Source organism: Solea solea, chromosome 10 (genome assembly GCF_958295425.1).
Source record: "Solea solea chromosome 10, fSolSol10.1, whole genome shotgun sequence".
NCBI classification, from domain to species: domain Eukaryota; kingdom Metazoa; phylum Chordata; class Actinopteri; order Pleuronectiformes; family Soleidae; genus Solea; species Solea solea.
In genome coordinates this window covers 12523046-12538384 of record NC_081143.1, presented here as the reverse complement: position 1 = coordinate 12538384, position 15339 = coordinate 12523046, and the positions used below count along the sequence as shown (strand labels likewise).

At 39.1% G+C, this 15339-nt stretch overlaps 1 protein-coding gene across 3 annotated transcripts in view; it reads right to left on the bottom strand.

The window, feature by feature from the left end:
• The window catches only part of myom2a (myomesin 2a), a 30659-nt gene extending 15531 nt beyond the window's left edge, over positions 1-15128 (bottom strand). The window contains exons 1-15 of one of the 3 annotated variants that reach the window (XM_058640214.1): positions 15041-15128; positions 13761-13898; positions 11527-11622; positions 10909-11044; positions 10133-10287; positions 9605-9697; positions 6756-6844; positions 6395-6433; positions 5529-5693; positions 4374-4535; positions 4116-4257; positions 3642-3841; positions 3503-3556; positions 1802-1929; positions 693-876 (exon numbers count right to left, since the gene is read on the bottom strand). In XM_058640214.1, coding sequence (XP_058496197.1) covers positions 693-876; positions 1802-1929; positions 3503-3556; positions 3642-3841; positions 4116-4257; positions 4374-4535; positions 5529-5693; positions 6395-6433; positions 6756-6844; positions 9605-9697; positions 10133-10287; positions 10909-11044; positions 11527-11622; positions 13761-13876 — 1759 coding nt within the window. In that variant the 5' untranslated portion in view covers positions 13877-13898; positions 15041-15128. Of the gene's footprint in view, positions 1-692; positions 877-1801; positions 1930-3502; positions 3557-3629; positions 3842-4115; positions 4258-4373; positions 4536-5528; positions 5694-6394; positions 6434-6755; positions 6845-9604; positions 9698-10132; positions 10288-10908; positions 11045-11526; positions 11623-13760; positions 13899-15040 lie in introns of all 3 variants that reach the window. The other 2 variants (XM_058640215.1, XM_058640216.1) reach the window with 2 other exon arrangements.
• Between the last annotated feature and the right edge of the window lie 211 nt (positions 15129-15339).

The window sequence follows — 15339 nt, the reverse complement described above, 5'->3', positions numbered from 1 at the left end:
ATGTCAATGTTAGAGTCCATGTTTTCAGCTGACTGTAGGTGTGGAAAAGAACATTAAAAACATAGCTGATGGACAATCTGAGTGTTAAATAATAATTCAACAACAATTATCCCAATATAATTCTCCTCAATATCAATGCAACAAAAATTGTACATATATCAATGTTTATAACACATGATAACTTTGAGTACTTTAGTTTTGATGTGTGAAATGTTTTGACCAGTTTTTGTTTTCATTTCCCTACAGAGAGATATTTATCTTTAAATCATCAATAGTGACTGATTTTTTAATATGAGCTGATTCTGTAAATTTCCCATTTGTTTGATTTTTTGTGTTTTGTTTCTTGTTGAATGTGGATTTTCACAGTTGACAAAGGCACTTTTCAAACTTTTCTTCTGCTCATATGAAAGCTTTAAGATCTAAAGTTTAAATGTCTCCTTTTGTCATTTCAACTATTTTTACAACTGATATGTTGTTGAATTTACTTAGCAACAGTATCCTACTGTTGCTTAGTAAAAAAGTAACAACATATCAGATCCTTTCTGATTAAACAGTAACGCAAATTTTGAAAGAATCTTAAGGCATAATATAGATTAGTTTGATGTGCTGTGTACATATATATCTATATCTATATATATATAGATATAGATATACATATATGTGAGTCTTTCTGCAGTGGGTACGGTCCTTACCATCCTCATCAACCTTCTGGACGGGCTCAGAAGGCGCCGAGGCCTCGCTGGAGCCGTACATGTTCACCGAATACACTCGGAACTGGTACTTTTGCCCGTCTTGCAAATCGAAAACTGGGTAACGCGGTGAGTGCAGTTTGACTGCGGTGTTGATCCGCTGCCACGCTCCAGTGCCTGCTAAGCACTGTGGGAGAGTCAGGGTGTGGGGGGTTGGGGGGGTTGAGGGGGTGAATGAGAAGGTACAGTCATCTGCGACAACTTCATCAGTGCAGCCTAAACACAAACTGTCAGGCTGCAGATTCTACTGTAGGTGTGACATGGTGGACTCTCATGAAAACCTCTAACTTAACTATTATAAACTCTAGTAAGTGTAATGATTCATAATTATACACTCATGAAAACATCATTATTATATTATATTTTACTTTTCTGTTACTGTTTATATAGTATATATTGATATTTAATTGTTTCAGTCTTGCATATTGTGCATAGAATTATTTTTCTTCTCCTTTATACTCCCTGTAACAAAATAAAAATGTACATATGGGCTATATCATCTAACTGTGTTAATAAACTACTCACACTGATCAGTGTGTAGTGAAATGGATCATACACTGCCTTCCATTCCATAATTACTGCAGTGAATAATAATGTTATTTAAGTTATTTACGTCTAAATGGTGCATAAAGTGGCTTCATGTAAATATTGTTGGTTTACATTTTTCTTTTCTTACCATCTTCTGCTGCCAACAATAAAAATGAAGAAGAAAAACTAAATCACCTGCTCGTCTTCAATGAAGCATAGTTTTGGTTTTTGCAACCAAAAAAAGCTCATGAAAAAACATTCTATTCAGCTCTGCAAACCAAAATGTAGTCTCATCCTTATCCTTAAATGAACAAAGAAATCTTCCTCTTGTCGTTTTATTGTAATGTCTCAGGCCTTAACTCTGCTCAGTACAATAAAGTGGCGCCCAAACAGTGATAGTCGAGGTTTCAGTGTGTTCTACTACATAACCATGAGACTCATTTCACATATTTGCCTTCTTTTCACTGTAGTGAGAGCTACATTGATGGAAATTGTTGACCAAAAGTGAAGCGACACACACACACCTTCTCGACGATGTACCACAGCGGCGCTCGTCCGCGAGGGCTGGGAGGATTCCAGCTCAACACCACGTACGATTTGAAAATCTCAGATGCATGCACGTTGGTGGGCTCCGCGGGGAGAGTTACATAACCTGGATTGGGATTGAACCATGTTGAGGCAAAAAGACGGCACAAGTCCCACATAATGCACTCGATTACTGTTTAGTGATTTAGTAAAGTTATCATTATTTTAACAATGTACCAATAGATGCAGTTTGTTTAAAAAGACGCATGATTAATCAACTTTAATCTTAAATTGTCTTTAATCTATATATTATAGTTTATATAGATATATTTCAAAGGGCTGCAACTAACGACAATTGTTTGGAACATAAAGTGATTGTCCATTGTGAAGAAAATGTTCACATTTAAGAAGCTGAAAAATCAGATAATGTGCTTCAATTATTAAAGAAAAACTAGATGACATACAAAATACTTTATAATTCATTTAGTCATTGGTAACTTAATAATCAGTTAATTGTTGCAGCCCCAATATTTTGTATTTTAAATTCTGTTCCTGGTCTTACAACAAAAGGAGAACTGTCTTTTTTCTTTTTTACTAGGGATCCATCCAAAGTGCCATATTTTATTAAATTAAAGGTCAAGTGTGATAGAAATAGTAACATCTAATGGTGAGACTACAAATTGCAACAAAGCTAAAGCTAAAGATGAAATAAATAATTCAATTTAATTTTAATAAGTGAACAATCAGCTGATTGTACGGATTGTTGATTTTAATTAGCCCAGAATGAACCTTTTCATTTTCTATCAGGAGCAGGGTCAGCTCTATGGAGGCCACAATTTTGTTTTTATAGGAGCCCACAAGGGACAAACTAAATATCTTTAAAGTTTTGACGCTAACTAAACATAGGTTCTCCAACACACTTGGAAGGGTGAAGACAGGGATATTCAGCTGCAACTTAAAACTTTATCTTTATCTAAATGGCTTCATTAACTTGTTTATCCATCATTATGTGGACACAGCTGATCTTTGTGAGCTAATTATGCTAAAAACAAGCCCTTTTATAGTTATATACTTAATTATACAATTAAACAGTCCTAAATGTTTTACACTTTTTGTCACATATCCATAATTGTATCTCATGTGTGTCTCCAATATATTATCATACACAATCATTTTGGCCAAGTAAACTTAATTATCATGTTCTAGCGCTTTTAAAAGTAGAAATAACTCCTTTATGAGTAATAACATAAAGCCTGTTCAACAGGCTCAGATAAATATACAGTTGTGATTTTATAATGTGAGAGATGTCATTATTATTATATTAAATGTGGGACTTCAACAATGAAGTGCAGTGAGCAGTTTTGTGTTATTATGGGATACGGACCTGCTAGGAAACAGGGAGGCGACGTGATTTAATTTAAAAAAAACAAAAAAAAACAAGAAAAATTGTTTAATGAAATCAGAGTTGGAATTAAATCAAATGTGCGAACAGTTAGATTTTTTATTTGAAAGGAATGGGAAGAAGGATGTTACTGTAAGAAGAATATTGTTGTTGTTTTTTAATTTACAGTGCAACTAGCCATTTAAATCGTTAATATGATGCTTTATGGAAAGAGGGAATATTGTTAGAATCATACGGAAGAGTTTACGGGATTAAAAGAAAGAATCTGAATCAGATCAGTCTTTGCTTACTACTGTACCTTCCAGATCATCATCCTTGATCACTATGTCGTATTTCCCCTCAATTTTAATCACTGTTGCAGGAAATGACAACAGCAGATCCGTTAGGTAACATTGGTTTACCGCGGCTGATTTTCTTTCATTTACCTTCCTCTGTACCTTGCAGCCTCTCGCTCTCGGCAGCGTCCAGAGCGGTCACCTTGTCGGACTTGCGGGATGGCCTGCTGATGCCGGCGCTGTTCACGGCTCTGACCCGGAAGTGGTAGGAGTGGCCCACGCTCAAGCCGTGCACCGGGTATTTACACACCTTCACTGGAGAATCGTTGCACTGGACCCAGGCGTCGCTGCCATCCTCACACCTTCACATCAGATAAATACACAGAATGAAAGGCTTATCACAAAGTATGTCCAGTTTATATTCAAGTTAAATCATTACAAGGTTTTTAAAACAACCTGCAAATACCAACTATTATATACCACCTTTCAGATTTTCATATATTATATTTTTGTGTATTAAATATAAAGCTTGAATCTTTAAGCTTTAAATACTCTCAGTGCAGTGTGATTCATGCTAAAGAGCCAACTGTGGTTTATAAAAAGAACGGCTGAGGAGATTTCAGGGCACACACTGACCGATCCACAAAGTATCCGGTGATTGGCGCCTCGTTGACAGTGTTGGGGGGTTTCCAAGCAACCAGGACATAGTCTGAGTTGATGTCATATGCTTTTACGCTCATTGGTGCGCCAGGGGCCCCGGGTGCAGAGGGAGCGGCATCTGGGGACCAAGAAAACGGAGACACGAGGAGGGAGGACAAGAAATGAAGAAATGACAGTCTAACGTCAATATGGTGATTTACTTATGTGAAAACGTGACGCAGAGTCGTGTCCTACCGGAGACAAACAGGTAGGCACTGTGCTCGGCTGTGCCGTCCTTTGTAAAGATGCGGAGGGTGTAGAGACCCTCATCGTCCTTGGCCAGGTGGGGCAGCGTCAGGCGGGCTGCACCTCCACCCACCGCCATCTCCACCAGTTTACTTGATTTCAGCAGTTTATCTGTTAGAAGAAACGATAAAATAACAATGGATAAAATAAATGAACAAGAGTAGCCGGAGAGCTCAGACCTTACATACAGACACCTGGAATACTTACATTTTGATCCACTGGATCCAGATAAACTTTTTGGATCTGTACATAACCTTTCCTGCTTATCACTTTTACCACCTTACACAAACATGACAAAATTCATCCTGATCTCTTAAGATGTTGCTGTGAAACACACATCTTAACTTGTTCAATAGGACTGAACCATGTTAATAATGTTCTAACAGAAGGACAAACTCTAGTCCCTTTTCCACCTATGGTCCCAGCTTGACTCGACTCGTATCACCTTGGCACGGCACGGTTTAGGTTGTGTTTCCATTGCAATATAGTTCCTCCTCAACGTGGGCGGAGTCATCACTGCACGGCTGCATGAAACTGCCGTGACTTTGTTTTACACACACAAGTGACTAGTGACTAGCAGTTTTTTTTCATAAGAATCAGTTCATTAAAAATATTTGTTCAGTACTTCCTCCATGATGTCACTGGACTTAAATACAGCGTCAGGGTTTGTGATGCTGCTCACGATAAGCAGTGCTGTCACTAAATACACCAGACTCCTCTGTTAAATATTGAGATTTTAGACATTTCCCTTGCAATCGTTGGAGATTAACACCCATTTTTAGGATTGCTATGTCTTTTTAACTGATCTACAGTTCATAATTTTTCGGCTTGATGTTTGTGTCGGACGTCTCTTCCTGTGACGACACTCTGACCAATCAGTGGCCGGCAGTCTGGTGACGTCATGCATAGTATCGCCTCAGCTCGCTTTGAACCTCGCAGGTACTAAAAAAAAGTACCTGGTACTAGGTACTATGCTAGTGGAAATGCTACACAACCATGCCGAGGCGAGGCAAGTTGCGCTTGTGGAAACATGCCATTACAGATAAACCTACACCTCCTCACTCACACACACCATCCCTGTAGAAGACGGAAGTCATGTCTTACCGTCTCTGTACCACTGGACATAGGGTGGTACATTGGGGAGGTCAGGGACGACCACCATGGTACACACCAGGCTGATGGAGTGGCCTTCCACGCCGAAGCTGACGCGGAAGCGGTCAAGCAGAGCCACCTCCAGCTTACTGGCATGGATTTCAGTCAGATGAGGAACTGGGCGAAGATGAAGATGAAAGACAATGGGTTAAACATCAAACTAGTAACAGGTGTTTTTCAAAGTGAAAATTTAAAGACACGTTGGACAGATTGTCTTTGCTACCTTTTGTGCAATGTTAAGGTAACCTGGGCTCATTTGTCCAAACATTTGACAGAGAAGTTGTGAAGAATGTCCAGGGTGACATATACATTCTGATTCTCCAGTGTCTGTAGCTGCAGTGGATTGCTTGGTTTAGTCATGTGTGGTAACTTGCTCAACCATTACCTCAATGTTTAATCAGTCCTGTTCCTCAGGGACTCACTGACCTGCTCCAACACACCTATTCAAACGTTATCAGGCTTTGACACACCTTGATGACGTCCTGGTGTATTGGAGCAGGGCAACGACTAAAACACAAAAGGCAGTGGTTTCCCAAGGACCAGGATTGACAACTAGTGCATTGTCTAATAATGCAGTAATGTTATTCTCCTGGATGTTTACACAGATCATGTGTTTAACATGATCACATGTTCCTCTTGTTTTTCAGTGTCTCCTCACAATAGTTTCCACTGCTTATCACTTATCACATGCATTGCTATCTGTAGCCAAAATACCCCATGTGTTAGTGATTTGTGTCTGGGCCTGATTCCAAACAAAAATCAGAGCGACTCGCCCCACACACACACACTCCAGATAGATAGTCATTCTCTCCTCTCACCTAGACCAAGCAAGCAGGACTCCCCAGGTCCTGGTGGTCCTGTGAAAAACAAAATCATCATTGCACAGAGAAAAGTCATGGTTTGAATAGATTTTCAGAATTTTTCCAACCCTCTTGTTAAGATTTATGTGAATATGCTTTAAATAAAATGCATAAAATTAAGTTTAAATGGATTTACCACACATCTCTTGGAAAAGATTTGTTTACCAATTCAAAATAATATCAGCTGTTACAAATATGGCTGAAATTTAGCCGATCATTTACACACAGATTAGCTCTTGTCACCATTTATTTTGTGATTTGGGTCACAGTCATTCGGAAAGTTTGGGAAACACTGAGCCAGAGACAGAGAATCACTCACTCTTGACAGTAACTGTGGCCATGCTGGAGGCCGTGCCATGTTGGTTGGTTGCCATAACACTGTACTCGGCAGTATCACTCACCACACACCTGTAAAAGCATACAAAACATGTCAGTACTGCAGCTGTCAAAATCATTGTACAAACTCATTGGTTTGAATAGAAATCTGTAATATCTTATCTTATTTTCTAAAACTGACATAAACAATAATTCCATTTCAATCTGATGTCATCAGGATTGCTAGATTAATGTCATGTTTCCTCCAGGTCATGTCTGGCGACATGAATTGCACAAATCCTGTGATGCAAATTTTGTGAAATTCATATGATCTGCATTCCAAGGATATTCCAACGTTCAATTTTTATGAATGTGCACCACGGCCACATGAGTAAGATGGGTTGAAGAGAGAGAGGAGAGGAAACTGAGCAAAGACTAACTGGTGCATTTGAAAAATATTGGATTCACATGTGTTGGTCGCTAGGAACAAGGGCTTCCAGAAAGCCAGAGATTGTTTGAATTCAAAAGATTCCTGAAGTCCATTGCAGTGTTGAGCTCAGTGTCTGGTTTATACCTCCTGAGATTCATGTCACAGTGGGTTCAAAAACCGTAGGAAGGTGCAGTTGATTTGGTAAGAAACAGTTACGGCAGCCGATTGGGAGGCAATTCATAATAACAGCTGGAGGAGCAAACCTACAGGTTACATATCCATCACATTTCTACCGACATATCTCGACTTTCTTATCCGAACAACGTCAAAGTCGCCACTGCACACACTGGTGCCCTTAGTTAGTCACCTGTCACATTTGAAGTCGGTCAAGTGAACCGTTTGACAGTTATGCAGTCAGATGTTGTTGGCCTGAGCATTAGCCACATGCAGGTGAGTAGTCGCTGGCTGTGTTTACTCAGGTTATTTGAAAAATAAATAAAAAATCTTAACCTTTCCATCAAGGTCAAGAGAATAATAAGATATGAAAAATGCTTTGACATGTCTACTTAAAGCATTTTTGAAAGCCTTTACCCTAATGACGGGTTTTATTGCATTTAAAGGTTAGTTCTGACCACTTGTGAACATTCCAGGACTACTAATACTGGAGATAACAACACTCCCTCCAATGTGATATCTTAATTGTACACCCCTGTTTTAGGCAGTTGTTGGAATACCACTAAAGGGACATGTATGTGCAGCTGAAATCTGCAGAGATGTGCCCTTTCTTAATAAACTGCACTGATGATTGGTTAAAGTCTTTCATGACTGGCCAGACATCCCCTAAGCAGGAAACAGAGTTACAGAAGAAAGGTTTTTTCTCGGATAACTTAATTTGAATTATGTAGAAAAGTCATTGATCAATCAGCCATAGAGCAGCTGAGGTCTTTCATTCCTCATTGGCTTTCCAAGATTAGCTCTGCTCTCTTAAAGCCGATGACACCGTGTACAGCTTCTTTTGAAAAATGACCTCACTGATCAGAAGGTGCACTGAGGGAAAAATGTGACCTCCACCCCAGAGAGAACTATTTTAACGGTGATGGTTTTTTTCAGCTGTGGGGACACAAACTAAACCTGTGTTCTTCTGCTAACACAGGAAAAAACACACTTTTACATCCTCCACAAGGAAAATCCACAATTCCGACAAAGATAGGGCGGTGGCGTCAGCCGGGTGTCTCACTGACCCTGTAAAGTCATGATGAAGGGACAGTGATATTCAGAGACTCAGACAGAGACAGAGATAGAGAGAGAGAGGTTGAGAGAGGGAGCAGCAGGAATTCATGGCTCGAATGACGCAAAGGTCAGCACTTCAACATGAACAGCTGAGGAGTCTTGAAGATGACTAACGGGCCAGCAGGCTGAGCTATGATCCTCAGTCTGTTCTCCCTCTCAGGCAAAAGGACTTTTCATTATTCCTTATTTTTCTCATTATTATCTCTCTGTCGTTCTGTTAAGTTCTCTTCTGCTTCTCCTTGTATGCAACAAATTTCTTCAGGATTTCAATGAGGTTACTCCACCATATTTACAACCTGTTCATTTATGTTGGAGGTCCAAAGTTGATTGTGTTCCAGTTGAGAAGTAAAAAAAAAAAAAGACATGGAAGCCAGTGTATCTTAGGCAACACCAGTCAATAACAACATTGTAATTTGCACAAAAAATAACTGCGTAGCAGCACGTTAATGGAGTAAAATGTGTACAACTGATTTATAGCAATAGCAAAAGCCGCAGAGCGGCAGCCATCTTGGAGTCCTATGTCAAAGTATGTGAGGTGGCTCTGACTTTCCAAGTTGTAAATCCGACTTGGGGAAAATTCTGACTTCTGACTACAATTGGAAAAGCTCAGAGTTCATATCCTGTACATGTTATTTGGATTAAAAAGTTTGAAAATAATTCCCCTCAACTTCATCAGCACAAGAAAAATATTAGGGCAACATGCAAAAAATAAAATGGAAAGAAAGAAAAAAAAAAAAATAAAACAGCATGAATTCTGAGATTAAAGTCTGACCTTTTCTCAGAATTCATGCAGTTTTGTTTTTTGTGGCCCTAATACTCTTCCGTAAATAAGCATATTTGTGTGTCAGATGTATATCTGTATATGTACATATATGAAGTATTTATCTGTGCATGTTTAGGCCCATGGCCAGCATATGTGACATAAATTAACACTGGGAAATAAAAATCTATTGGACAACGCTGAGCTACAGTTTCAAAATATCCCCTGAACATTTGTTTTCACAGGTCAGACAGTGAAGTGATTTATTGATAACTTTTCTGCTCACCTTTCAGACCAGTGACATGACAGTGATGAATGAAACATATACTGAGTGTGCAAACACAATTTTCTGAAGATGAAGTGTAAACTGTACCTGCTTATGATCAAACTGTGGACTCCATACTTGTTTTCAATTCTGTACTTTCCAGGGGCGCTCAGTGGGTCGACTGGCACTCCTCCTTTATACCTGCCAACAAGAGAGTGATTTTACTTGCACGCTGTTTCATATCTGAAATCAGTTCATGTGTGTGGGATGAAGCGATGTGAAAACTGAAGGGGTTGAAGGAAAAGTTCAAGATTTAAATAACACTAAAAACAAAAACAGTTGTACCACGAACAACAAAGTTATGAAAACATTGAAATAATTATGTTGTTTAATTGCTGCAACATCTATCTATTTGTGACTTGTGTTATATGTTGTAAAATACTGTATTTGATAGTGCATAATGTCTGGGTGTGATGCCTGTCATGATAGCTAGCTAGCTAGCTAGATAACTAGCTAGCTAACTAGATAGATAGATAGATAGATAGATAGATAGATAGATAGATAGATAGATAGATAGAAAGTAAGCATTTGACAGCTTTAGATGAAAGGGAGCAGGTAAGAGGAGAATATTCTGACCATTTGACGACAGGCCTTGGGTTTCCCTGCACAGTGCAGAACAGCTTCACTGGAGTCTTCTCCCACACGGTGTGGGGCCTCAGGGCCAACACGAAGTCCGGCATCTTGGGGATATAGTCCAACAAATCCAACCTCCTGGTCATCATGCTCCTAACCTGGAGGAATGTAAATGGCGTCAGGTAAATGTTCACAGCTCTGTTGTCTTAAGTTGTATCTGAAATGAAAACAGTGACTGCTGCTTTTCATCATTACACTGTACACACATCTCATTCTGTCTAATTCTATCCTAAGATTCATTCGTACTTGTGTACCTTTAACAAGAGATTATGAAAGTGTTATGATAGGATAAAATAGTTAATGGAGGTCAAATAACCTGAGAGGTCTTTCATTTCATTCATTTCATTAATGCATTTTATCTTTTTTCCAGCCTTTGAACCATGTATCAAATTTGCATCAGTTGAGGACCAACAAAGTTTAACACTATTTGTTAAAAACGCACCCTTAAATAAGCAGTTATTGATTTGTAAAAACTATTCAAAGCCCAAACACAGGGTTTCAAAGGGCTTTCATCCCCAAGAAGGTGTATTATTAGTACTGCTCTGATAAATATACTAAATAAATAATCTAACAGGCTTGTTTTTAAACCCCTAAACTACAGTTTGTTTGCTATCAGTTTGCAAATAAATAATAAATATATATATATATATACAGTAAATCAAATAAAAAAATAAAAAAACAGAAAGCGCAGCATCACATGACGGCGTTAACAGCTGTACCTCGCTCTTGATCTGCAAACTCTCCACCTGAACCTTTGTGGCTATCCTCATTCTGTGCAGCTCCTCCTGAATCACAGCCAGTCCTTTCCCAACATGTGTGGCCACCCTCTGGTACTCCTCAATTTCCGAAGCACACCTGACGACACATTCAATCATACTCAGCTACTACTGAACAAACAGGACTAACTGAATGATCTCACAGTCATCCCAGATCATAGCAGTAACTTGGAAGATTGGAGGGAATAAGACATTAAAGCTGCACATTGACTGATGCTCTACCTATAATTGTTTTAGGAATGCTAAGAAGTCTTGAAAATGACAGCATGAAAAATTTGGTCTGATCTGCTCAAAAGTATTGAAGGAAACTTAATCAGAATGTTGTTTTTGAGGGTGTATTTGCCTGATTTCATCTGATCAGTAGAGCTTTAATTGCAAAACAACAGTGACAATAGTCATTTAACTTCCCTCACATTTCAGCACTACATGTAAATTAACATTTTAAAAGTAACACTGGAGAAAAGTGCCATGTGACTTGGCTCAGTTAAGAGAGAGCTGTCGGTCAGTATAACCTTACACCTAAAATAGTCTGAGATAAAACAGTAGCCACAGTGAACTCACCTATGCCGGAACACCGGTATGGTATAGAATAGTTCTGCCATAGCCTCTGTGGACTTGGCCTGAACCTCGCTCACCAATTTAGAGCTGGATTTCCTGCTGAAGGAAGAGTCAATTGTTATGAAACAACTTTTAAAAGAAAATCACCACCATATTGGACTTTTGGGGTTTTAGATTTGCAGAAGCACTTGCTGTTAAAAAGGGAAATCTCAGAAGATCCATCTGAGGTTTTAGTTGAGTTAAAATGGAAAATGTCATCAGTGTGTCAGAAATGAAGGACAGCTTTGAGTGATGTGGTGTGTTGACCACCCTTTGGTTTTCAATGTACAGTATGATGTCATCTGTAAACCTGCTGTCTGAGACCACTTTCTCTGATGGATAACCAATGTATAAAACTTGAACTAGTCAAGTATACTAACTGATTTTGGTTTCTGGAGAGCAACTACTACAGGAGGTATTAAAATAAATCTATTTGGTCACACATATCATCTATGATATTATTGAACCAACATTATGTCTGTATAAAACTGGACCAAGCCATGTTTTTCTTCTCTACTCTGAATTAAGAAAATGTATCAGTATCTACAGCTCTGACCAGTGGCCTCAGATGTAGGTCACGAGGTCTGCAGATCGACCTTGTGATTGAAACTTGGTTAGGACTGGCTCCAATCTGAAATAGTCTTTGATTTGATTAGAACTCAGCAAAAAAGGAGAACTACAGTAATGCTTAGAGCAGATGAGGCGCTAGTAAATAGAATAATTATCAGTCATGACCTGTATGACACTCAAAGCTGCACCTTCTGATGTCTTAAGCTCCACAGATGCTGGAAAAAACTGTAAACACTGTAAGTTGTTCATTCATTTTCTAGTTCCTTACATTGCTAACAAAATTAGCACACTACATACAGCCCATTCTTTTTTCTACATTCTTTTTCTTTTTTAGCTAGAACTTGCAGGGGAGTGTGTGGCACATGCTTTGTGAAACTGATTTTAGACTTTGAACAAAAGGCTCATCTAATAAAATATACATATCAGTTTTAGACTTTTATGACAGGAAACTGAAGTTTGTGCTGCTTTGTAAAATGCTCACTCCCTGCACCAAAGTCCCTGCTGAAAAGGACAAAGCTGCTGCTGGTCTATTTAGTAAGATTGTGTCACTTAGATCAATGTGAAAGAGGGATTTCAAAAATACATCACATATATCACAAAATAACACATTTTAACTTACTAATGGTGGGAGCAGGGGATCAACAACTTCTGTATATTGTGATGTAAAATTGCTGATTTTCTCTCAGGGCTATGGTGTGGACGAGCAAGATTTTCTCAAGCTGACACAATCTTTCAGTTTCCAGTGGCAAAAGTCTGCCTCACTGTGAGATACAGTGGAGCAAACACTAAACATTAATCTACAATTAACACAATGTGAAATTTTATTTGGCGAGCCTTTTGTTAAGTGCATACAATCTGTTTTTCGTGGCTGGTAACCATGTTACTGAATTTTCATACTTTTCATCATAAAAAATTAAATAATACATCTATTTTAAAGTGTACTATTGTCATTCATCTTTTTACCTAAGGAAGAAGTCTGTGCTAGCTGTAGTAGCTTCAATGGATTTTTTATTATTTGATTATTGCTGCCTTGTTCTATGTTCTTTATTATTTACTGCATTTCTGCACTTGTGTTGATGTTGATGTGGTCGTCTAGATACATAGAAGTGGCTGAAGCTCACTTGTAAAAGAGGCTTTAAATGTAATGTGACTTCATACTTGCAAATCCTGTGGGCAGCTTTAGTCACATACAGCTCAATGATGTCAAATGACAATATGTATTTTTTAAAACACATTATTGCTTGGATTGGGATTATTACATATGACTGCTTAGTCTGCAGGAAACGGTTGAATTACCCCGTCGAACACAACAAAAGCGAAAGAAGAAAGAAAGGGAACCCATCAGTTTGTTGATGGAGATTGCAAACTCCTAAAGCCGTTTATGAGGATGTTATGAGTTTACCATGTACTACTAGTTATTATAGAGGAAGTCCTGTTACAGGCCTTGGTCTTAATAACTTAGTCATGGTTTGGTTAGTTTATGAAGATCAGCTATGAATCTGATGTCATAAGACAAACAGAGAGCATGTAGTTGATGTGTGCCCCCCAGCAGCGGGTCTACAGTATGGACTCTAAAAGCAGCAAAAGCTGGACTCTACCAAAGCCGTAGGTGAACGGCACCTTCATACCTCTGTATTTGCTGCAGCTGCTGCTGGTACTTGACACAACATTGACAACAAGCATAATCGGTTTTGACTTCGCCCGTGTGCTTCTTCTTATACCAAGGTATGACTTTGGAAGCCATGACTGGAACACTTCAAGGAGACCTGCGTTGGGGAGTTTTCTGTTACTAAGGCTTTGGAAATGGTTGAAGAATTCAGAGCAGAGGTAACATCAGACATGAGCAGCCGGACACTACATCTGAATCTGAGGAGCAGATTGTCAGGGTTCATATACATATAAACCACAACCAACAGTTGCTGATTTGTGTGGCGACAACCTTGAAAAGAGCAAGAATTTCTGCCTCCAATAATCTCCCTTCAACGAGAGTTTGACTAACGTAACCCTTCAACTTAAAGATTAATCAGTATTCAATTAGATAATTTTGCCTCACAACCTGGCCAAGAGCAGCACACATTAGCCATGTTAGCAATGTCGATGTAATTCTTGCCTTCTCAACTTCAGTCACTCTGAGGTTTCTCTAATACACATTTACTGTATTAGATGTGATGACATCTTCGTGATAAAGTTTCCTGGTTGCAAATCAAGCTCCACAACAGTATCGGGTTATATTTAGCTAAACACACATTCATCGTGAATCCATACAAATTATTCATAGGACAGCATTTCTCCCAAGAAGACATGTTCAAAGTCCAACACTTAGGAGACATCAGGGCCGTTCCAATATTCTGCCAGAGCTCAGCACTTCCAGTGTTTCACCTTACAGCCTCACACAGCTCAGCTATGAATAGCTGTCAGCCTATTCCATGATTGGAGTAATGCAGGAAATAGAGTCATTACCAGCAGTGCACAGCCTTGACAATATTTAATTAAAAACATCATCGATCCCACTCTTCCTGCTCTTTTCAATTGCATAAGACTCAGATTAAAGCAGCTGTCACATCCGAACTGTGTCCTCTGAGTCTAATTACACTTCTGTTCTGTGAAATCTACTTTATCAACACTGAAACATTTATAATGACTGTGTTTGGCTTACACAAACTAGGACAAGAGGGTCAGTAACCTCTTAATGCCCTGGTATGTGAGAAAGTGGCGTTAAGGGAGATTACAGCAGACTGCTGCTGCTGTTTCCTCACACAGCAGAGGGATAATCTGCATTACATACTTCTCCCACCACTGATGGCAGATCGATCCTCTCCCTGCTCTCAACTTCACTACTGCAAAAGTTATCCCTGCAAGAAAAACTATCAGCCTGCGAGTGAGTGAATATTAGGAAAAAGTGACTTACCCCAAGAGATTAAAACAGCACAAAGCGGTGGCAGACCAGCCTGATGCCGCTTGGGAAGCACTTGCTGATGGTAACAAAAATATTACCCTCTCACCGGAGGAATGCTGCTCCCCCTTCCACCCCATGTATGGAGGCACTTGAGACTATATATAGCATTTACCCCCAAATTTTGCTCTTATTCTGCATTTTGGGGATGGAGAGTGTGCATTTTCAACTGCTAATGTATTAAACTGTATTTTCAGGTGTGATCTGTCCAATGCACTTATTGAATTTGACATGTGTTTTTCTACCCAGAATGT